The sequence below is a fragment of the Poeciliopsis prolifica genome, unplaced genomic scaffold (assembly GCF_027474105.1).
Source record: "Poeciliopsis prolifica strain line A6 unplaced genomic scaffold, Auburn_PproV2 SCAFFOLD018, whole genome shotgun sequence".
Classification (NCBI taxonomy): Eukaryota; Metazoa; Chordata; class Actinopteri; order Cyprinodontiformes; family Poeciliidae; genus Poeciliopsis; species Poeciliopsis prolifica.
The window spans coordinates 1095682-1119262 of NW_026562393.1; the positions used below are offsets into that span (position 1 = coordinate 1095682).

Here is a 23581-nt window from a genome sequence, read left to right on the forward strand (position 1 = left end):
GGACAGCTTATTGAGGCGTGACGTCATCAAACGTCGACTGGCTCCCAGACGAATTTATTTAGGTGAGGAAAAAGAAATTTATTTTAAATATGATTAAACTCGTATTCTGTCGGTTGTTATTTGTTTTTACTGGGAGTGGGTTTATTTTTCTGGAGACGCTTTTGCTGTCAGAATAATAGCGAACGACTGAGGTCGTATTTTGTCGTGTTTTATGATAATTAAAGACGTGTTCGGCGTATGTAGACATGGCTAATGGCATTAAATTAGCCACATGTGTATACGGCTAATGGCATTAAATTGCCATTAGCCATTAGTGGTAATGTTATCTTCAGGGTTTGGGAAGCTGACCAGAATAAATTGAAGTAAGTCAATTACAGAAAAATTATGAGTGAAAACCATTTAGAGCCTGAAAAGGACTTGAAACTGGAGATTCATGTTCCAATAGGGCAGGGGTGGGCAATTCCAGGCCTCGAGGGCTGGTCTCCTGCAACTTTTAGAATAATTTCTACTTCAACACACCTGAGTCAAATAATGAGGTCATTAGTAGGACTCTGGAGAACTTGATTGCATTTAGGAGGTGATTCAGCTATTTGTTTGAGCTGTGTTGGACCAGGGAGACATCTTAAGAGTTGCAGGACACCAGCCCTCGAGGACCAGGATTGTCCACCCCTGCAATAGGGCAAATGACCATAAACATGCAAACAGAGCTAAAACGAAAAGGCTCCCATCACTGATTTGAATTTTGTAAAATATAAATGTATTGTTATTTCATGCTGCAGATGTAAATGTACAAAATTTAAAGCAACGAAATAAGACACTAGTTATCTAGCATATTCAACAGGCCAGTGTTGAATATGCTAGATTCAACACCAATCTTGAATCTAGACTAATCAACACAAATATTTTTTGTATCTGTTATATTCTCTTCCTAGCACCTGCTGTTCCCAAAGCCAGGGGATGGACTTCACAGAATGTTATGAAGACACTGTGTCCAGTGTTGCTGCTGCAGCCCGCTCTGGCTGCAGGAGGCAGCTGAGGAGGCTGATCCAGAGAGGATGCAGCGTGGACAGTCGGGATAACCGCGGCTGGAACCCTCTGCATGAGGCAGCAGCAGCTGGCAGTAAAGAGTGTGTGGAGGAACTATTGTCTGCAGTAATTGGTGAGAAAAGTTACCTAAATGTATAAAACAGCTTAGGTTATCTTTTCTCCAAAGAAGAAGCTCAAAAACTTTGATTAGCTCAAGTCAATATCATGTTGTTCTTTTATATGTCTAGATATTTAAAACTAAACCTAAAAAAACAACGTTAAAGCTCAGAGTATTGTGAAGACTCTGACAAATGGCAAACAAAGAAGTTGTTCCTGATATTGTCAGGATGTCCTTTTAATATTCACTTCTAACCTTCTTGTAGATAGCTCCTCCAGATGTCGTGATTATGTAAACACGCTGACTCATGAGGGGGAATCAGCATGTTACCTGGCAGCGCAGCGAGGACACCTGGCGGTGGTCAAACGTCTCCTGAAAGTGCGCGCTGACATTGACCAGCAGACTAATGACCTGTCCTGTCCTGTATTTGCAGGTAAGACAGTTTAAACACACAGCTTAGACTGAATATGTCTGTGAGCGACATGAGCATTCAAACATCTTTCCTATGTGGATCATCTGTTTGCCACCAGCTGTGGACAACGGGCACACAGAGGTTGTGAAACTGCTAATCAGGAAAGGAGCACAAGTCAAATTCATGCACACAAAATCCTGGTGGACCTGTCTACATCAAGCTGTTTACAAGGTAATTCACCAGATTCACGGAGAACTGATCTTTTGTCATACCCTCTCCATGGTTTTTGATGAAGAATTTTCCTCCCTCCTCAGGGTCACAGCGACATCGTTCGTATTCTTGTTGACGTTTGCAACATCGAGGCGCATGATGACCACAGGATTTCGCCGCTGTTCCTGGCAGCACAGTACGGACAGAAGGAGTGCCTGGAGATCCTTATTAATGCTGGTGAGCATGAATATGTGCAGTTTGTTTATATTTGATTGAGGATGTGTTCAAGCTGACGTTGTCAGCTCACTGACTGGCACTGAGCTGACTGAAACCATCTGAAAGCAACCGCTGAACAAAGAACATTTACTTCCTACAATATATGTTTTTTTGTTGAAAGTTGTTTTTAATGAACGTGTATAAATGAATATCCGTTAATGTAGAGACAGCGCGAACTCTTCTAGGATAGGCATGTTTCCCCAACTTTAAGTAGAGTCTCAGATGCCCATAAACTTTTTATCCAACTTGCTTTATGCTTAAAGGTAACAATCGTGCTGCTGAGTGGTTCAATATCACTGAATGTTACACAGAACGCAAAGGCGAGAGCTCATGAAAAAGACAGCCGATATCCATGTTGAAAGTACAGGAAAGTACAGGAAAACTGATGTTTGAGGAAAGTCAAAGTAACACATTTAAGTAAAACATGGTAGCGATATAAAACAAAATAATAAATATTCAACTTCCTCTTCAGGTGCCAATGTGAACACACAGGCAGCTGATCTGGCGACGCCGCTGCTGATTGCCTCCCAGGAAGGCCACGAGGCTTGCGTGGACCTCCTGCTGAGTCACGGCGCCGATCCGAACTTGTCCTGCAGCAAAGACTGGCCTCAGTTTCCTATTCATGCTGCTGCTGAGTTTGGCCATATAAGGTACCTTTATCAACTTTCCTTCACGAAGAGTCGATAATGAGGGCCTTTTTAAACTTTTAAGAATGAATACTTTGCTGTGGAATCATATGCAATTTGTACCTTGATTTCTTTTTATCGTTTTATTGCTGTGTTTAAACCTAAGTCATCAGATTCTGGCTGTATTTTTATCTTCTTCTTGATATTAACCTTTGCAAAATCTGTAAACCCAGTATTCTGAAAAGGCTGATAGAGGTCACTGACAGGACGTGTGACCAGGGTGAAGGCATGGTCAGTCCGCTGTATGTGGCCATCCACAACGACCAGACCAGCAGCATCCAGCTACTGTTAAAGGAAGGTTACAGCCCAGACGCTCAGGAATGTGCAAACATTCTGGATTTCCCTTCTCCGCTCTCGCTGGCATTATATCATGCATCCACCAAAAGGTGTGTTGGCTGGTTTTTATCTTTAAAAGCACCTTTATCTGATCATTAACACAACGTATTTGCATTTTCCTTCTTGAAGGCCACAAAATTTTATAAAAGATTAACAGCAACAGATCAGATCAGACTAATCATTATCTCCATAACGATGCCAAACACTGATCTAGTCAGAGCTTTTAGACCAGGAAATGAACTTTATTTTACTTCAGTCATTCTGGGGGGTTTTTAGCATTGAAGTTTTGTAAAAGAATAATAGTCCTTTGTTGTGCAGAATGTGTTCTCATATGTGCACCTTTTTTTTTTTTTTGCCTACTATAAACAAAAACGTTACGTTCTGAAACATAAAAGTTTTAGAAAAGGAATCAGTTCTATGTTTTCCTTCATGACGTTAGTGCTTGATTTTTCAGTAAAGCAGAAATGAAGATAACAAAATTAATGTGTTGCTGATCCAACATTTTGTTTTTTAGGGAGTCCATAAAGCTGCTGCTCAATGCAGGAGCAACTTTGAATGCGGAGGAATGGACTTATGCCCTAGCCACTGTTACAACAGACCTGCTGGAGCTGATTCTGGACCACAGGTGGATCCCTCGGCCAGAGGCGTTTTCAAAGGGCTTTTTGGTACCGCATCATCATGGGAAGATGATACTAAAGCAAAAGGAGCTGAGGGAACTGGTCTGTGTAGCACTGAGCCAAGTGGACTTTGCTTCGTGTTGGCTTTCCATACTTCTGAACAAAGGACTTGAACCATCTCTGCTGCTGCACCCCCACATGTAAATGCTATCTTACTGTTTTACACTTCCCTCTGTCGAAAGCTTGGTTTAAAAGAGATGCTCCATATCTTTTGTTTTGTGCAGGCTAGAGAAGGCAGACAGTGATGTGCTCAACTATCTGCTGGAGTTTGTAAACTGGTCGACTCTTTCTACTTCTTTGAAGATCATTTTGAACAAGAGGCGAGAAGAGAAGACCTGGGAGCCACACACTTATTTTGGTACAAAATTTGTACTTGAGTTGCCATTTTACTTTAGCAGCATTACATTAATAGTTGCTGGATTCTTTCTCTCCACATTTTAGCTTCAGTTCCCTGCCTTTTCCACCTCTGCCGACTGAAGGTTCGCGAAGTGCTGGGGCCAGATCAGCTGATGAGGACCAATGTAGTCCAGCAGCTAGCCATTCCCACTGCACTTCACAATTTTCTGAAATTCAAGGACATCCAAGAACTGTCCTTCACGCGACCCCCACCATCCCCTGTTATGAGTCGCATCTTAAGATGCCGCATTGCACACGAACACAGACATGTTGTGTAAATCTGATTTAGTGCTTGTCATTTTATCATTCATGCTGGTTAAAAGAGTTAAGATCTATCTTTCACATGGAAATACTATTCTTAATAGGTCCTGCAGAGATTGCTGTCCAAGCCCTCATATCCAAGACATATTTGCACCGTTCTGTCTCAGGGAAACATTCCAAATTACTCCCTATGTTGTTACTGGTTTGCTAAAATTCAGGGTTTTCAGCTGTTAAAAGTGATGAAGAAAATAAAAATATAATTTTCAGTTATGTTTGCCTATGAGACTTTTTCTACACATTTTTGATTTTTCAAAAGACATACAGAGAACGAATGTAGAAAAATATCAAAAGCATTTAGAAAGAATTAAATCAATAAATAAATTCTGAAAACTTGCATTTAATGAAACCTTTAAGATAACTTGGTTGACTTGGTTGGTATTTAGCTTCTCGGGTAGATTCAATATCGTAATAAGATGTTAGCATGTCAATTAGTATTTTATTTTGTTGTTCAAATAATACATTATGATCATGTTAGTTCTTGTTTAGCAGCTACAGTAGTTCTGTCACAAGTTGTGGTTTTTGTGTACTTGTTTATATTAGATTTTTCTTCAGTTTTTAAAGATGTCAAGCAAATATTGTTGTACAAGTTTATTGTACTCAGTTATTTTATATTTAAAGTCGGGGAAAAAATACATTATTTCTGTTCAATTATGATCTACAAAAATAGACAAGATACATTAATTAAAGGTAATTCCCAAAGAGCCAAAATCTATTAGCGTTATCAGTCAGTTTACTCGGGCAGATCTGATTGGATGAGCAGCAAGGTTTCTTGGGAATTGTAGTTGGCAGCAGGAACTAGAAACGGTCGATACAGGCGCATTTTGGGGCGTTTTCTTGACATAAAATGCGATTTTTAATGTAAGGTGGTTCCGTCAAAAGCTGAAGAAGGATATGCCTTAATGTATTTCATACGTGAGTATATAAAGTCATGGTCTTTTTCAAGTGAAATGTTTGCTTTTTCTTAGATAAGTGGCAAGCAGTGAAGCTCGTTAGCTTCGCTCTTGTTGCTACTCGGGGTTCCAGAGATCAACCTTCAACATGTGACTGCTGATTTACAGAGCATTCTGTTCAGGTTGCTGCATTTGGACTAATTTGTAGCAAATATTAAAATAAAGCAAATTCTAATTTATCTAATCAAAATGTCTGTCAGACTCAGTGACAGAAAAGCGGGCTAACAGGAAGCTAGCAACAGCTAGCTCTGTTTATGAACAGACTGAGGGGAGCGCGTTAGGTTTGTTCAGGGGAACAGGGTTCATAAGGTTCTTAAAATCCTTGAAAACGCTTGAATTTCAATTAGGTGTTTTCAAGGTTTGGAAAGTGCTTGATTTATTTACGAAGTCATTGGAAGTGTTTGATATTGAAACAGCAGTTTAGTGATGAAGTGCCAGCCAACGTTTGACTGACAGCCTACATTTGGAATACGTTATTTACAGTTGAAACCTCACTTTTTCATTCCCCTAGGAAAAATACACTTTTTTTCACTATCTGCAGTTAAATCAGTCTAAACGTCTGTTTTATGCCAGTCAGATTCACCAAAATTATTGATATTTGGCAAGAGCTGGCGAATTGAAATTTTGTAAAACGCTGTAATAAAGCCAGTTTTGGATGATGACTGAAAAGCTGGATACGAAACTTTTGAGTGGATTGCTACTATATTAGTAAGGAGATCTACATCTGCTCTTTAGATATATTGCTTTTTTGTGGACTGAATACGTGTTTCACTTTTTGAGTTGAGTTAATTCAAGTTTTGGGAGCCTTCCAATTTGCTAAGACACACAATTTGGGATAATTGGATTTAAAGATTGACCTTAAAAAAAAAAAGATCTGAGATACCTGGCAATTCATCACTGCAGAAGTAAACTTAGCTCTGTTTGTGGTAGAACACTCTGTTAACCAGCGTGAAGTGGGAAAACCTTTTATATTTTCAGATGGTTCTCAGGAGCTAAAACAAGACTGACTTTTGCATGTGACAATATTATCTACAGGCAAAAGATGTCATTTTAAAATACATATTAATCAGTACTAGTTAATCTCTAACCACTGAGCCTTTCAACTGAAAAGTTGCAACACGGTCGCTGAAGGTCTTCGTGTCCGGGTTTTGCGAGATCTTTTTCCTGTCTCTTCTTTTGTCTTCATCTTGTCCAGTTTCCTCAAATATTCAGGGTCAGAACACACAGTGTTGACCCCGTAAAGTTCAGGAAGTTTGTTAGAATCGTATTTGCTCTTTATTCTGTGATGGTGACGCCAAATATTAGGACACTGAAAGCTTGTTGTTGAGCTGCTGAAGCAGCTTCCTCTGCCCACACTTCAGCGGCTTTCGATGATTATTTTAATTTTGAGGTCTGAAAGTGTAGCTTCAGTAATGATAATTTTAAAAAAAAAACTGCCATCTCCATTTACTGCTTCCTTCTCACTCGTCCAAAGAAGCTACCGATGGTATTGTTTCGGTGCTGATGTTTTAATAACCCATTTGCTCTTGTTGCTGCGGCAGCTGAGGCCAGCCTTAGTGACACATCCCGTCCGTACGTCATCCAGATGAGGAATGCTGGCAGCATGCATCCGGGTTTTAGAAGAGATGCAGGAGTTTGGCCACAAACACGAAGTCTTCTCTACAAGAACGTGCTCATCAAATGGAGGACCAAGCAGCAGAGCCTCCAGGTATTCACGTTCTGTTCTGCTGACTTCAGGCTTTTTCTTTTTTCTTTGCTTTTGCATAGAGTATTCTCAATACTCTACAGCTAACGGAAGAAGCGAAATTGCTTTCTTCCGGTGTCAAAATACCAACTCTACATTAAGTAGAATGAAAACTTGTTTTTTGCTTCCATTTCCTCTTTGTTAGGGCATGCATTTTTCATTTGGCTTTAAGTTGCATTGATGCATTTTTAATGGCTCAGCATAGCAGCTTTGAACTCGCACACTCTGCCTTAGATAAACTCTTAACTTCTTACTAGGAATGGCATTCATTATTGTTGCTGTTATCTGGAACTTGTCCATTGATTTAAAATCAACCGAGCTGTGTGGAATAATATTGTTTTCTGTAGTTTGCTAAATAGTGAGCTAAATTATCTTTCACATACCCATAATTAATCTTTCCCACAGAACTGTCAGAAAAGAAAAGAAAGTGCTTATAAAACACTCAAACAAGTAGAGTTAATGGAAAATATCAATCTCTTGTGAAGTCATTAAATACTAGTTTCAATTTAGTTGAGTAGGAAGACAATGCCATAGAAAGATACAGGTACGGCATTGCCTTTTTATATATTGACTGTGTGTCATATACAATTTGCTGACCAGAAGCAAATTATCTGGACATTTGGAGATCCTGCTGCCTGAGCTCTGTACCTCATGTACCTCACATATACCAAACATGTGTCACTGCCACAGAATAGGTGCAACTCTGACTCCACCACACCATCAGTCATCTAATAATAATTTTCTCCCATTGTGTGCTCTCGTCTGCACGACACAAATTTCAGTCTTGTAGCTGACCTGTCGATTGTAACGGGACATGAAACTGACTGTCCTTCATTCTAGATAGTTCTGCACTCTCACAGTATTGACGCGTTATTTCCACACAGTCGGTTGACCTTGACGACTTGACAAAAGTAACATAACTGGTGGTGATGCAGCAGGACGTTGTGAATTTCGAAGTTACACACATGCTTCTAAGATGGTGTCCCAGAAACATGTGGTTCCTTCTGTGTAGGAACTACAGTGCTGCATGTTATTCACTACATAGTACACTCGGCAGCATGCGATAGGTGTAATCCCAACATTGGCTCTAAATTGCAGTATGCTGGTCATCTTTCTACTGGTGCAGTTTGCCTCTGCAGTCCTGCTCCCAACCAGCAGTTAAATTCTGAAAAGATGCCAATCATGTACAGGCTGTACTTCAAAGTGTAGTTGGATATGGGCTGTCTGGATGGTGTGGCCATAGGGTTCTATGGCCTAACTAAAGTCTCAACTGGCTTGTCTGTGGCATGTTGCCTTGAAATGATAAGGAGAAAGAAATACCGCTCCCTTCACACGATTTTGGAGCTCCGTCTCCTCATTCATGCACAGACCTCTCTCAAATCCTCTAAACAGAATACAACTTTCTGCTATCTGACAGAGGATGCTGCAAACACAGCCAGTTTGTAGCGTGATTATTTTTTGTCAGTTCTAATGTTTAATGTATTTGGAGTAGAAGTAGCTGTTACAAACCTTTAAATTTAAGAGAATTTCCTCATTGGAAGAGTCTTCAAGCAAAGTACGTTTTGTGGAAAAATCTTGAATTTTATGCTTCATTCATTGAATAGATTAACAGGAGGTTCTATGTTGGTGTGTGTGTGTTTGTGTGTGTTCAGGAGCTGATCCTCCCTCTGCTGCTCCTGGGTCTCCTTATTCTCATCAGCACCCTGAACCCTCATGTTTATTATGGCGCCATCAACACGGCCGAGCTGCCGAATGACGATTTCTTCCAGAACCTCAAAGGCCTGGCCTTCACACCCATCAACAACATCACCAACCACATCATGGATGAAGTCGCCCATTTCATAAGTAAGTCGTCGCCTTCCATGTGTTTCATCTGCAATTCGGAAGAGGCCAGAAGATAAAGCGGCATCATCAAACCGTTGCGGTTCTTGCTGTTTGTCTTTGCAGGTGTCCAGGACCGCCTGGAGATGTTTTCCAGCGAGGAGGAACTGGAGAACGCCAGCTTGTACGAATCGTCCAGCTACATCGGCGTGGTGTTCTTGGACAGCTCCGCCACGTCTTACAGACTGCGCTTTCCGCACAACAAGCTGCCCCTGCCGAGTGATTACACAGAGTCTATTGGTAAATAACTGATGAGCTACTATTTGATCTCATCTGTCAGAGGGTCAACAAAAAAGGAAAATGTGTGCTGTTACGGCGTTGTGAAAAGTAATTTTTTTTAAGTGTCATCCATAAGTAGTTCATTTTTTTGTCTAAAGTTTGTTCTTTTGTTGTTCTCCTTCTAGCCAGCTGTTACAGCAGCATGTTGAAATGCAGAGCTGCAAATTATTGGTACTCTGGTTTTACCCGCCTCCAGTCTATGATTGATGCAGCTATCATTGAGGTGAGACGTAGTGGACGTCATCGTCCTACAGAGGTCAAGTGAAGCACCCTTTTCTCTTGGTTTAAGAAAAACAAAAAACACGACAGGCTACATTTGTATTAGAGCATTTCTATGAAGTGTGTACATTGTTATATTTTGTTTTCACTTTTTTAATTCAGTCTAAAAACACGTTTTATTTTCAGACAGCTTTTTTCTTTTACTCATCATACTGCTTGTCATTAATTTTGCGCGTAGATGCAGACCAAACGGCCAGTGCGGAAGGAGCTGGATATAAAGGTGGTAATGATGGGCCAGCCAGGCTCCGTGGAGGTGCACAAGTTTCCCCATGCCCTCATCTCCATCTACCTGGTGTTGGCCTTCACACCCTTCGTCACTTTCCTCATCGTCAACGTTGCAGCTGAGAAGGAGCACCGGCTGAAAGACACCATGACCATGATGGGGCTGTACGACACGGCCTTCTGGTGAGGCATCTGTTTGTATGTTTGTGATGTAGAGTAATCCGTTCTCGTATATGTTAAGTGTTATGAGTTCTTGTTCTCTCCAACAGGTTGTCATGGGGTCTTCTGTATGCTGCTCTGGTGACTGCCATGTCCATCCTGATGGCCATAATCGCCACGTACACTGCACTCTTCCCCTACAGTGACTTTTTTGTCATCTTTTCACTCATCTTCCTCTATGGAATATCCTCTGTGAGTCTTCTGCAGAGAGTGGGATTTTTTCCCCTGTCAGCAGTTTAACAGTGATAAACTTAAAGCTGCAATGTTTCTCATAGGGCGGGGCGATAAATCGATTGTTGAATTTTCAGTCTTTTTACGTTTACATTTTTGGACAATCTGGATTTTTTTTTTCCGCCAATACAGTTCTTGGGTTTTCAGACCTTTTAAGACTTACCGTCTTGTTTATCACTTCTAGTTATTTTGACTGTGATTTCAGGTCAACTCACTGAAAGAATGATTGAGAACAAATCTGTATATATATATTTTATTTTATGTATTTATTTCTTTTTCATTTGTAGTTTCTTTTTAAGGAAAATAAGTGAGGGAGAGGTGCGGGGGGATTTATTAAAATTAAAATTAAAATTGCGACTTTATCATGAAACCAAGTTGCCCAGACCCAATTTATCAGTCGCTGTTCTGAAATGTTTAGAGGTGTCCTTCATCCAACATACCCTGTTGCATATGGGTTAGACAGCCACATATTACACTATAATCCAAGCTAAGATTTAGACCATTAATATTTTTCTCCTTCTCAGATCTTCTTCTCCTTCATGTTGACTCCATTGTTTAAAAAGCCCAAGTTTGCCAGCACCGTGGGCTCCATGCTGACGGTGGTGTTCGGCTGCATGTCGCTGTTCACCGTGCTGATGAGAGACTTCCCACAGCCGCTGGTTTGGCTTCTGTGCCTGCTCTCTCCCAGTGCGTTCTCAATCGGGATTGCACAGGTTAGCTGCACATGCTTCATCGCAATCCCACTTAACAGAACACAATTTTTCCACTGGTATAAAAGATGAATCATTTCTGCCAACTCTTGGCAAGTCCATTACCTCAATCATTGTAATTCACAGTTTCTCTGAAAAAACATATTTCATTTATTTAGACTTTAAATTAGTTTTTTATCCTGTAGGTGGTTTACCTGGAAGCACAGGGAGATGGCGCTGTGTTTTCCTCCTTGACCAATGGGCCTCATCCGCTCTATGTTCCCCTGGTCATGCTGGCTCTGGACTGCATTTTTTACCTTCTGCTCGCTCTCTACTTAGACCAGGTGCTGCCTGGTGAGTAAAGCAAAAAAAAAATTGTTTCTTCTTTTTTACAATATTTATAGATATATGTACATAGGCTTTAGATACTGTAAATTCCTGAGTGTTGAACCACGCTAAACAGTCTGCTGCAAAGGATAAAGTCTTCTCTGTTCAATTATGCTTTGATGTATTTGGAGAAATAGTATGATTGCTTTTTTATCATGTATGAACTGTGAGAGATCTACAAGGATCAATATTGGGACCATTGTTATTTATTTAGCTGTACTGCATGGATGATGTTGCTGCAGCCTGTCTCTTCCGTTATGAGTGAATAGTCAAATAATAGTTCTTTGTCTATCATGTAGGTGACTTTGGAATCAAGCGATCCATGCTGTACTTCCTGAAGCCTTCTTATTGGTCCAAACACAGAAAGCGCTACGTCGAAGTGAGCTCAGTGTACGATGCCGAGGCAAACGGCGCTCCTGGTAGAGATGAATGCGTCGAGCCCGTTTCCCCGGAGTTCAGAGGGAAAGAAGCAATCCGGTAAATTTTCATTCCCGCTTCAGAATGTTTTTTTCTTCTTCCTTTTCTCTTGCGTGGTTTCTCAGTGGAGGGACAAAAAAAATGAGAAATTCAAATGGTTCCTGCTTGTTCAATCACATTCTTCATTTTTCGCAATTTTTTTGTCATCTGTGATATTTAATGGAGTGCATTCTTGTTGCTTCTACAGAATCAAGTTTGTTAGCAGCAGCTTTTAAAAACTGGACATTTTTCATTTAATCGAGGCCACGTGCACAAAGGAATGAAAAAGAATAAAATGCATTTGCAGAAATTATATAGAAGTGCTTGCTGGTGATTTTTATCATTTTTAGTTAATTTTGTAAATGCATTTTAGTGCACTTTAAGAAAATGTTCAGAGGAATGTTTGGTAAATTTGCTGAACCCTGGTCATTTGGTCATAAGAGGTTATTAAACTCAGTAAATTCAACAGACATTTTCTAAATAATAACAGTATTTTTCCAGTTTAAAATCAAAATTCCAGCTGATTTTGAACCATTTGAATGACTTTCCAAAAGCCTAAAAATAACACTTTCCTGTACTACAAAGGGGGCAACAAAATGTGACAACATGAAGTGTGTATAAAACTCTTTTCACTGCTGTAGGAAAAGCGCTCATTAAAAAACTTTCTTCTGATTCTCTTTTTTTTTTTCTCAGCATCAGCAACATCTGTAAAGTGTACAAAGACAAGGACAGCACAGTGGAGGCTCTGAGAGGTGAGCATGGAGATTTTGCCTCAGAACGGTTTGATCGGTTCCCGGTTTGACCGACTCTCTGCTCCTTCATTCCCAACTGGCCCTCAGGCTTCACGTTTGACATCTATGAGGGTCAGATCACAGCTCTGCTGGGACACAGCGGCGCCGGAAAATCCACTCTGATGAACATCTTGTGCGGCATCTGCCCACCCACCAACGGCTCGGCCACCATCTACGGCTCTCCCGTGGCGGAGATCGCAGAGGGCTCGGAGATGAAGCAGCTGGTGGGAGTCTGCCCTCAGTTCAACATCATCTTTGACGTGCTCACTGTGGAGGAGCACCTCAGGATATTCGCTGCCATCAAAGGGATCCCACCTGCAGATATTGATGCTGAGGTACCGGGATGATCAAAATGTTGCTTTCTACCATGTGGCTGAAAGTGTCAGTCCTCCATTTTATTTTGGACAGCCCTTTTATTCTTTTTTTATTTAAGAAAAAATACTTAAGTTTCCTTAATTCAAATCAAAAGCAGTTTGATTTATTGAACTCCTGACTCTAAAAACCTATGTTGCAACCATTAAACTGTTATAAAACCTTTTTAAGAGGACCATTTTCAGGTGCACTGAACAGTAGGAAGTCTAAGTTTGAATTTTTTTCCCTCATTATGTTTCTGTGACAGGTCACCAGAGTGCTGAAGGATCTGGACCTGGAGAAAATCATGACGGCTCAGGCAAAGAATCTGAGTGGAGGCCAAAAGAGAAAACTCTCTGTGGGCATCGCCATCCTCGGAGATCCTAAGGTATCAGGATGATTTGAGTTTAATTTCTGATGTTAGACCCAAATGGACATGAGCCTTTTTTGTTTTTTACGACAACCTCAAAAAGATTAGCTGGTTACTTAAAAAATCTCCAACTTACCTTTAAAACATTCAAATAAAATTTGCAGTAAGAAAAGAGCCTTCTTCTTTTATTAAAAAAAAAATCTCATGTTCACTAATAATAATAAAAATCAACCAGCACATCAGATAACTCTTAATGTCTCTTCCAAAATTCTCTTCCATGCTCTCCTTCAATAGTTTCCGCTTTTTTGCTTCTTTCAGATTCTTCTCCTGGATGAACCCACAGCGGGGATGGACCCCTGCTCCAGACACCAGGTCTGGTCTCTGCTGAAGAGCCGGCGGGCCGGCAGGGTCGTCGTGCTCAGCACACACTACATGGACGAGGCGGACATCCTGGCTGGTGAGAACTCTCCTTTTTCGACTCTGTATTAAGAGCCCCTGTCAGTATAACCAACAGGAAGATGAAACACCAACAGACAGCATTCAGGAAGTGATGCAGTTTGTAGCAGCGGCAGGAAAAATAAATTGCACAAAGCTGTTTGGTGCTGTGCCGTAGAGTCTTATCTTAAATCTACAATCAGTAATTGATTTATCATTAACTGCAGTATAGACTCAAAAAAATTCAATAGATTTCATCATAGTTTAGTCAATCTGTATTTTAAGTCATATTTGTTCATGGGGATGTTGGTGCAGATGACAAGTTTTTATTGACATCTGTAACCACTAAAACCACTGTCACTGCTCGCTTGTTTTAAAGTTCAACTGTGTGGTTTCCACTGGAAACTTTCACCATAATTTCAAAGTTCTACATCAGTGTTAAAAGAACCCCTACACAAAATGTGAATGTTTCAAACATTCTAGTCTTGCCTTCTTGAAAGAGCTATAAAAAGATATTTTCATTTGTCTTCTAATTAAAACTATATTGGCATCAAATTTCAGCTGATGGTCAAAGATGTTTCAAAAGAATTTAGTGTTCTCTCCAGAACTTTAATACTCTATATGTTTATGGAACGCCTCAAAAAATTCTATTTTAAGTTCTTATTGTCATGTTTTGTTCTAGATCGTAAAGCTGTGATCTCTCAGGGACAGCTGAAGTGCGTCGGCTCGTCTCTGTATCTTAAGGTCAAGTGTGGCGTCGGATATCATCTCCGGTAAGTTAGATTTCACTCTGCCCTTTTTTTTAAAAAAAGAGACGGGCAAAGTACATGGCGGTGAAGCTATAAGCCGTGACCTCACAGCAAGAAAGTCCTGGGTATGAATTCAGTTGGAGGCTCTCCCTGTTCGTTCGTCTCGTTGTAACCCGTACACGTTGTTTTCAGAATGTCGATCACTGAGGGATGTGACACAGAAAAGGTTGCATCACTGATGAAGCAGCATGTTCCTAAAGCGAAGTTGTCCCGGCAGCACGACACAGAGCTGACTTTCACTCTGCCCTTCGAGAGCATGAACACATTTTCAGGTGGGGTCGGATTTGTGGTTTCCGTTCCTACCCCTGCTCGGCTCTTTAGTAAACAACGCCGATTCGATCTTCTCAGGCTTGTTCTCGGAGCTCGACTGTCAGCCGCAGTTGGGGATAATTAACTACGGTGTTTCCATGACTACGCTGGAAGATGTTTTTCTGCGTTTGGAGTCAGAAGCTGAAGTGGATCAAGCCGGTGAGCGTTTCAAAAGAAATTTCAACCCTCAAAATTGGATTTGGTGAAACCTGATTTGTTTCACGGTTTTGAATTCTCTCAGACTACAGCGTGTTTAACCGAGAGCAGGCGGAGGACGAATGCGACAACGCGTCCCTGGACGACACAGACCAGCGGCTGCTCACCTTCTCAGACAGCAAGTCCGATTCGGTGTCCGGTCACACTCTGTGGCGGCAGCAGTTCAGCGCCGTGGCCTGGCTGCACATGCTCAACATGCGCAGGGAGTGGAAAGCCTTCGTTTACACGTGAGTCCCTCGCGAACACAGTGTCCGCACATCCTTAAAAACTCTTACATCCATGTGTCTCAAATGAAGGCATTAAAATGTCAAATTCAGTTTTAAAAGTAAGTTGGCCATAAATACTTTAATAGTAGGTCTTAACTTTGTCTTGACAGAAATATTTAATCTTGAAGGTTGTATGTATATTTTTGTTTTCATGGAAATTTCTGTCAGGCAAAAGTTTTAGGTTCTGTGACTCATGCTAATATACCTTTGCTTCCTAGCTTTTTTTTTACATCTATTGTGGATAAATGCAAATTTTTCACCAACTGGTTGGACAAAGTTCATACATTTCTTTGGAAATATAGGTAATAAATTCCTTTCATAATGGTCTTAATAAATCTCAAAGTTGGTGAAACCTGCAGAAACACTGATATGAGGGAGGAGAAATGTTCAAAAAATAGCTCAGCGTTGATCATCTTACCTCAGGAAAAGTCGGAGGGTCATAATCTCAGTTGGTTGGAGGAAAAAGGAATAAGCTCAGTATAAAAAGATTTGATAGAGGGTAATTTTAGGTGTAGTAGGACGGGGTTAGTTTTCTGTAATGTCCCTTGAGGTTTCCCAAGGTGCTGTTGATAAATATTTGTTTTTTTCTGAATTGATGTCATATTCCATTTTAAGAATAGTTTTAGGCCTGATTGCAGTGGAAGCTGCCAGAAATGCATTGCAAACACTCACGTTTAAACTTCAAAAATGATCTAAACAGGACCAAGGTTAGAACTTGAATTTTGAATGAAAAGTTTTTGCTGCATAATTAAAGTTTTGCTGATGACAGCATGTCAACAACACGCAGCTTCTCTCCTTGTAAAAGCAGACCGAATGTGACGCTTGTCGTCTCTTGCGTTTCAGTCTGGTGCTGTTCCTGCTCTTTCTTTCTTCGGTTCTCATTGTGTCGCTGGTGACGGGAAACATCCAGATTCACTCGCAGGAGCGACAGTTCCTCCCCACGTACCTTTTGAAAAAGAACGAAGCGCCTCACAGATACGCCACAAGCCTCCTCGTTAAAAACTCAACCAGTGAGTGAAACTGCAGCATGAAATTAAATGAAATATTCCAACTGTTGGATAAGGTTTTGTATTTTTGTTGTTTTTTTCTGTCACAGACTCGGATATTTCCGACTTGATCCACAACCTGGAATCACAGGATATCAAAGTGGAACTGATGAAACAGAACGACTACATGGACGCGGCTCCACATAGCGCTGCCATAAACGTTACAAGGTCCAAAGAGGTAGCAGGGCTTTTGACTGACTATTTGAAGGGCCGCTTATTTCAGCCCTGTTCTAACAACGCTGTTTGTCATTTCTGTCAGGGCTTTAGGTATACCATCGCTTTCAACAGCACCACAATTCACTCCTTACCCATGGCCGTCAATATTCTGAGCAACGCACTCCTCAGAGGTCTGAACGGAACGGGGCGGATCCGAACCTGGACCAAGCCGTTCGACTATGTGAGCCTCCCACAGAGTCGAGACGACATTTACCAATCTGTGGTTTAAGTAGATAACTGTTTGCGCTGCTTAATTCTACAGCAAATCCCGGATGCAACGTCTTACGCCCTGGTCTACATAGAGGCCATCATGCTGGGAATGCTGGCTGTCGGGATGCCAGCGTATTTTGCAATGGATCACACTCGAGATCGTGAGGTAACCTCTCGCATGGAGCCATTGGATTTTTTTTTTTTTAAATCACCACTTTAATGCATTAATATTGTAAATTACCCAATGAATTTGCACTTGGCTTCTTTTTTTCCCTCTCAGATAAAGTGTCGCTCCACGCTGCGGATCTCTGGCTTGCTGCCATCAGCCTACTGGTGCGGCCAGGCGGCGGTGGACATCCCCTTCTACTACCTCATCCTGTCCTTGATGAACCTCATCCTCTTCTGCTTCCACTCTGGAAACCTGTCGACAAGCAGCAACCTCACCGCTGTGGTCCGTGCTGCTCTTTCCAACACAAACAGATCCAACACAAATAATCCGGCGCGCGAGGATTATTCACCGTTCCTTCACGTCTTCTGTTAGGTCCTCTGCACCGTCGGCTTCGGACCGGCCATGATCCTCTTCACGTACGTCGTTTCTTTTGGATTCACGCGAGTGCAGAGCAACAGAGACTTCTTCTCTTTCATCTGCATGATGGTGAGAATACGGACATCAATCTAAAAGGAATATCTTTTTCTTGCGGTTTAACGCGTTTGCTGGTAGTTTTTTGTACCTAATGTTTTTCCGCTTCAGGTGTGTGTGGTGTCGGCCTCCGTCGTGCAGCTGTCGTTTGTGAACAACAACCCAGACCTGACCAGAACTCTCCACAACATCCTATGTCTTTTCAACCCCCTGTATCCTCTGATGGGTTGCCTCAACTGCATCACCAAGGTGGGAGTGGAAAACTACACTGATCTCTGATGAGTGCTCTGGTTAAAAAGTTATCTAGATCAGTATTTCCTGAAGCATTCATTCAAATGTGCGTGGTAGTACGTTTTAAAACAGTCCCATAAACACACAGAAGTCTTTGTCTCATTGTTGCAGCATTCATTGTATGTTTATAACTTTCAAGGTCATATCTGAGGGCCGTTTAACTTCTTCCTTGTTTATTTTAAACTCGTAACGCAATGAAAGATTATTTAGATTTAGAAATTAGACATCTTTTTTCACCAAAAATACACTATATTGACTTTAGTGTAGTTTTAGTTCTGCTAATTCTAGGTTTGCATTAGAGTTTGGGGAATCACTGCTGCTGTTTTTCTTTTCCCAGGCAACATTCCTTCCTGTTCTGTACGAGGAGAACTTCTTGTGGAAAAGTCTGCTCATTTCCGTTGTAGCCGTACGTTGTTTTGTTTTATTATTTTTATCTCGGACATTTACAAACACGCAGATCTTATTTACTTTAGACCTTTAAATCATCTGTTTGCGTTTTTATTTTCAGCCTTACCTGCAGTGCATCCTTCTGCTTTTCCTGCTCCGGGGCTTGGAGATCCGATACGGAGGAAGGGCGATGAAGAACGATCAGCTCTGCAGGTGACGATCGCATTACAAGGACGATCTCTGCACGATCATTTAATACAGGGCTATAATGGTCCATAAAAACGATTAGCCCTGATGTTAAAGATGCTGAAATGTGACAGGATCTCGTCCAAGTCGAAGGCCAAACCGGAGCGGATCCCAGAGGAAGGGCGGAACGAGGATGAGGACGTTCAGATGGAGAAGGCCAGAGTGAAGGAGGCGCTTACTTGCCAGGCTTGTGAGGAGGTGACAAAATTTCAAAATAAAAGCTGTTTAGGAGACCAAACAAATTTCAAAACTGCTGACGTCAAAGCTCGAGTTTGTTGTATGTTCGTCTTTCATCTTCTCCCGCTGGTCGGTTAAGAGTTCAACATGAACCCAAATGTTCTTTTTCCAGAAACCAGTTGTGGTTGTTAATAACCTGAGAAAGCAGTACAAAGGCAGGAAAGAAGGCTTCTCTTTCGCCAAGAAGACCAAAGTAGCCACAAAGAACGTCTCGTTCTGCGTTCGCAAAGGTACACTTTAGTCATCTTCTGTGCCTCCACGCTTTCTGCCACACTTAGAAGAACAAGTCGTGTAAAAAAACAGGGGCAAAGGTCGTCTGCAGGCTGCGTTTCCAGGAGAAATAACCTGCTGTTTCCTTCAGGGGAAGTTCTTGGCCTGTTGGGCCCCAACGGATCAGGAAAGAGCACGGTCATGCACATGCTGTCAGGCGACACCGACCCCACGGCTGGTCAGGTACTGTTTGTCAAAGCAATAAAAACAGTGAAATAAAAAAAAATATATATATATATATATTTATGTCCAATGAGAACAGCAGGGAGCTCCACTATAAACACATCACCTGAAAAATTCCCAGTATTGCACAAACCTGGTTAAATATGGAGAATAAAGACAGAACGCATGTGAAACATTTCAAGGAAGTAATGAAGTTGCGGTTTCCAGTCCTAAGTAGATCTATATTCTGTTTGGGTCCAGATCCTGATGGGAGACTACAGCACAGAGTTTCGTCCCGTGGAAAATCCTCTGGAACACGTCGGCTACTGTCCCCAGGTGAACCCTCTGTGGCCCCGGATCACCCTGCAGGAACACCTGGAGCTCTACGCCGCCATCAAGGGTCTAAAGGGCCAAGAAGTCCCGGGCATCATAAAGCGGTGAGCCTTCAGCTGCATTATACACTGAATAAACACAGAATCTTACCAAGTATTTTGGTCTAGTTTATAGTGCAAATACTTTAATGTACTTAAAATCAGACAAAACTAGCTCACAAGTAGCTTTTCAGGAAGCAGTACTTGTTTGTTTGAAGTCAATACTTTCTTAATATTGAGTTTAATACTTTCTAATCGTAAGTTTAAAGATTTGCCAGTGGAAGGAGACATTTTTGCCATATAAGTTAAACTGTCTTGTTCCACTGCTGGATTATGTCACCTATAACCAGTACTTACTGACTTAAAACAAGCTCCTATATCTTGCTGAGAAGTGACTTGTAAGTCAGTTTTGTCTTATTTCAAGAGTACTAAGATATTCATATTAGATAGTAGACCAAAAATACTTGGTAAAAATTTGTCTTTATAGACTAAACTAAAATCCAGAGAAAAACAAAAAGCTTTTGTTTTATTTTTTAATTTTTACGCTTGGAAGTTGTTTCAAAAACACTAATCTAATATTAGATTTTATTTTGTAACCGCTGCAGAGTGTCTAACGCTTTGGAGCTGAGAGAACATTTAAACAAACAGACCAAGAATCTCTCCACAGGACTCAAACGGAAGGTGAGAGCAGCTTTAAACAGTCAGACACCCAAATACGCGGTTCATATCTTTCCTGTTTGCTTGAACTGAGAGTGTTTATATGTGGTTCCAGCTCTGCTTCGCTCTGAGTATGATCGGGAATCCTCAGATCGTCCTGCTGGATGAGCCGTCGTCAGGAATGGATCCCAAGTCTAAGCAGCGGATGTGGTGAGACTCGGCGCGACGCAGAAGAGCTTCCCCCTCTGGAAACCTGGTGAAACTCACAGTTTGTCTTTCTGCAGGAGGGCCATGCGTGCTGCGTTCAGGAACCATCAGCGAGGAGCCATCCTCACCACACACTACATGGAGGAGGCAGAGGCTGTGTGCGACCGGGTCGCCATCATGGTTTCTGGCCAGCTGAGGTTCTTCCTTTCTTGGAACTCTTTTTTTTTTTTCTTCTTCTTCTTCTTCTTCTTTTTTTCCTTTTAATGAAATCTGAAATTTGAAGTTCCTGCAGCTCAACCGTCTCTCTCCCATCAGATGCATCGGCTCCATCCAGCATCTGAAGGCAAAATACGGACAAGGCTACAGTCTGGAGGTGAAACTGAGAGAGGAGCTGACGGGACTCCAGCAGGTGGCGCTGCTGCACAAGGAGATCCTCCGAATCTTTCCTCACGCCGTCCGACAGGAGAGGTGCGCTCAAAGGATCAGCAGCTGAATCTAGAAACATAAATGACTCTCTCTACTGCTTTTGTCTTTTTGTGCTCATTCAGCTCTTAGTAACTAACCAAATTTTAAAAAAAGTAAGGTTCCTGTTGGATGAAGACGGAGAATATCTGATCCAACTTTATTTACGATATCAGAATTTTTGCTTTCTTTCAGTTCCGTAAATATGCTGTATGTTATTCATCTGTGCAGCTTCACCACTCTGATGGTTTATAAAATCCCCATGGAGGACGTCAAGTCGTTGGCTCACTCTTTCTCCAAGTTAGAGAACGGTGAGTTTAAAAAAATATATAAAAATGCTTTAAGAACTGGAACATAACTACAAAACCATTTATTCTCATTTCTCTGTTTTCTTTGTTTTCAGCCAAACAAACCTTTAACTTTGAGGAGTACAACTTCTCTCAGTCAACACTGGAACAGGTAGGCGGAGAAACGAAGCAAGGTGTATTAATTCCTCACAAGTTTGAATTTACTGCTGATTTTCTTGATCCTTACAGGCTCAGTTAGATCCAGACCAACCACTCCGATGTTTACCTCTCACCTACCGCTACCTTACCACATGTTTTCCGTAGCCTTCATCAAGCTGCTGGAGTCATTCTGGCTGATTTTCAACCGTTCTTCTTGAAAGAATTGGATCAAATTAAATTGCACCTGGCTACTGTGCTGCTCTCAGGAGTCGATCCAAACTACAGACAAAAGTCTATGTAGCTTAATATTGGATCATGTTTCCATTGAGACTCATTTCTGGTTACATTTTCCTCCAGTTTTATAATCTCCTAGAAGAAATCCTGCTAAGTTTATGTATAAATTTACAATTCATTCCAGTGGCGTAATGTTAGGCTGCTTGGTCTGTTCCTTCTGGAACACCAGATTTCAACCACCGAGCTGTTGATACTACAACGAGCCAGTTCCAATAACGGTGGAATAATTCCACAGCGTTGTTGTTTTCTTCCTTCACAATGTATGCCCTCCTGGTCTCTCTGTTCCTCAGGTGTTCCTGGAGTTTGCCAAGGAGCAGGAAAACGACGAGGACGAGGTGGGTCCCCTGAGCACCACCTTCCAGTGGCAGCGGCTGCAGCAGGACGCCGCCGTCTCCGTCAACCACGCGGACAGCGTCGTGCGCCAGCTCTGAACTCGCCCGACGTCGAGCGCTCGCCGCGAGCTCCCCGTAAAGAGGCGCTCAGCTCGGAGGTGTGCATGCGTTTTAAACCTCCGTCCGCTGGCGATCCTGTTCTCAGAACCGCACCGAACCAGCGCGTTCCTCGGCCCGCCGAAGCTGCGTCTCCTCCCCTTTCGTCCCGTTTGTCTCCGTTCTTCACAGGGATTCGGTTTCTGGGGATAGTTTTGGATGTTTTCGATCTCCGGTCGCGGTGGCCCGTCGGGTCTTGCCTTTACGAGTTTTATTATTTGTCGTGTTTTTGAAAACAAAATCTAATCGAACCAAAGCAGCACATTTCTAAAATGTCATCCAGAGGGGGGCGCTGCAGCTCCTGACTTCTCAGAAAGCTCTGAGAGGGACTGTTGTTGAGTCTCCACACCAGTACATGTAGCACAGCGCCCTCTGCCCTCAACCCTGGAGCACTGCAGTTGACTTTGTTTGTTTTTTTGGAGCGGTGGGGGATTTTGTTGTGACCGTGCCTGAGACGAACGTCACCAACTCGGTGGCGGCTCCTAGGAGTTCCTCGCGTCCTGGTTCTTCACTCCGGTGCCACTTCTCTTCACCCAGATGTTCGATTTCTTCAGCTTTGCTCCTGTCTGTGCTGGTGATGCTGTAAATACTCGTTGGTGCAATACCTACCAAGAAATTGTAATTTTTTTTATGACTTTCAGGGGATAGAATAGTGAAGTAAAGGGAGATTCCTTTTCTCGTCAGGCGAAACCATCCAGCAGTGATTTGTTCCTGCTTTTCGATGTCGGGAATCATAAATGGTTTTGTTTCTTATCTCAAGCAGATTTTTTTTTATTTTTACCTATTGTATTATTGAACCAGTCAGGAACAAAAGGAGATGAGATTTTTGTTTTTCCATCAGCAGATCTTACTTCACATTTCAGATGTTGCTCACTTGGAGTTCAGTCAAACACTGACACTGCCTTCACTTTAACTTTAACTTGTGATATGTGACGTTTTCACTCCTTTTCATTGCTTAGAGATTTTACGCGTCAGTTCAAAATGTAGCCATCCAGAAAGCATCCGTCTTCATGACACTACTCCTGCTGCTCTCAGACCGGCAGCGACGCCACAGGAAAACCAAAGTGTTTTCTGTTCTGTGGGATGGAGAGAAGGTTTCTTTTATTTGTCGTTTTCAGGTGTTGGTATATTTGCACTGTTTCCGGGAGATTTTATAATTCTTTTGTTTAAAATATGCAATCTTTGTAAATTCTCTGTGGACTGAGATTCTTATTTAAAAAGTTCTGGTTTGTCTGTGTTGTGTTTGCTCTCGTGTCGTCTCTGTGTCGGAGGGAAAACTCTTCAGTGATGAATTTTGTGGTCTCTATTTAACCTTTTTAAGAATAAATGTTTATACAATTAAAACACGTATTTGATGGTCGTGTTTTTCCTCCCCCCGTTAATTAAAAAAAAAAAGCTCTTTCCTTGCAGAACCATTAATTTGTGGAAAATGATTTGGAGGATAAGAAAATTTTAAAGATCAGGTTGAATTTAAATTAAGTTCATAAGACTGAAGAGAAAATGTGTAAGTTGACTTTTTGTTTGGTCAGTTCAGACTAAAGATTTTTAAAACAGTTCAGTCGCAGACAAATATTTGTCTTTTTTTATCTGCTGTCTAGAATTCACAAAG

The 23581-nt window shown here is 41.7% G+C and overlaps 2 protein-coding genes across 3 annotated transcripts; both read left to right on the forward strand.

Moving 5' to 3' along the window:
* Window positions 1-27: 27 nt before the first annotated feature.
* asb3 (ankyrin repeat and SOCS box containing 3) lies at window positions 28-4661 on the forward strand. Of its 2 annotated transcripts, none has more exons than XM_055042482.1 (10): window positions 28-62; window positions 933-1159; window positions 1410-1577; window positions 1675-1787; window positions 1871-2003; window positions 2515-2692; window positions 2902-3114; window positions 3579-3881; window positions 3966-4099; window positions 4183-4661. In XM_055042482.1, the coding sequence occupies exons 2-10, from the start codon at window positions 958-960 to the stop codon at window positions 4413-4415; spliced, it is 1677 nt and encodes a 558-aa protein (XP_054898457.1). In that variant the 5' UTR covers window positions 28-62; window positions 933-957; the 3' UTR covers window positions 4416-4661. The 2 variants fall into 2 exon arrangements, with proteins under 2 accessions (XP_054898457.1, XP_054898456.1); XM_055042481.1 differs by lacking the exon at window positions 28-62 and adding an exon at window positions 224-362.
* A 563-nt stretch (window positions 4662-5224) lies between these two features.
* Window positions 5225-23322, forward strand: abca5 (ATP-binding cassette, sub-family A (ABC1), member 5). The gene is made up of 38 exons (XM_055042480.1): window positions 5225-5370; window positions 6950-7116; window positions 8805-8997; window positions 9100-9273; window positions 9438-9535; window positions 9770-9996; window positions 10083-10224; window positions 10788-10976; window positions 11159-11306; window positions 11639-11816; window positions 12489-12547; window positions 12635-12921; window positions 13206-13325; window positions 13626-13764; window positions 14425-14515; window positions 14684-14823; window positions 14900-15019; window positions 15102-15303; window positions 16186-16352; window positions 16439-16566; window positions 16648-16785; window positions 16867-16980; window positions 17095-17265; window positions 17356-17469; window positions 17566-17703; window positions 18083-18151; window positions 18254-18345; window positions 18453-18576; window positions 18728-18845; window positions 18977-19068; window positions 19309-19484; window positions 20024-20099; window positions 20191-20285; window positions 20360-20479; window positions 20598-20750; window positions 20976-21055; window positions 21148-21203; window positions 21775-23322. Exons 1-38 carry the CDS (start codon window positions 5358-5360, stop codon window positions 21913-21915), a joined length of 5049 nt encoding a protein of 1682 aa, XP_054898455.1. The 5' UTR covers window positions 5225-5357; the 3' UTR covers window positions 21916-23322.
* Window positions 23323-23581: the final 259 nt, after the last annotated feature.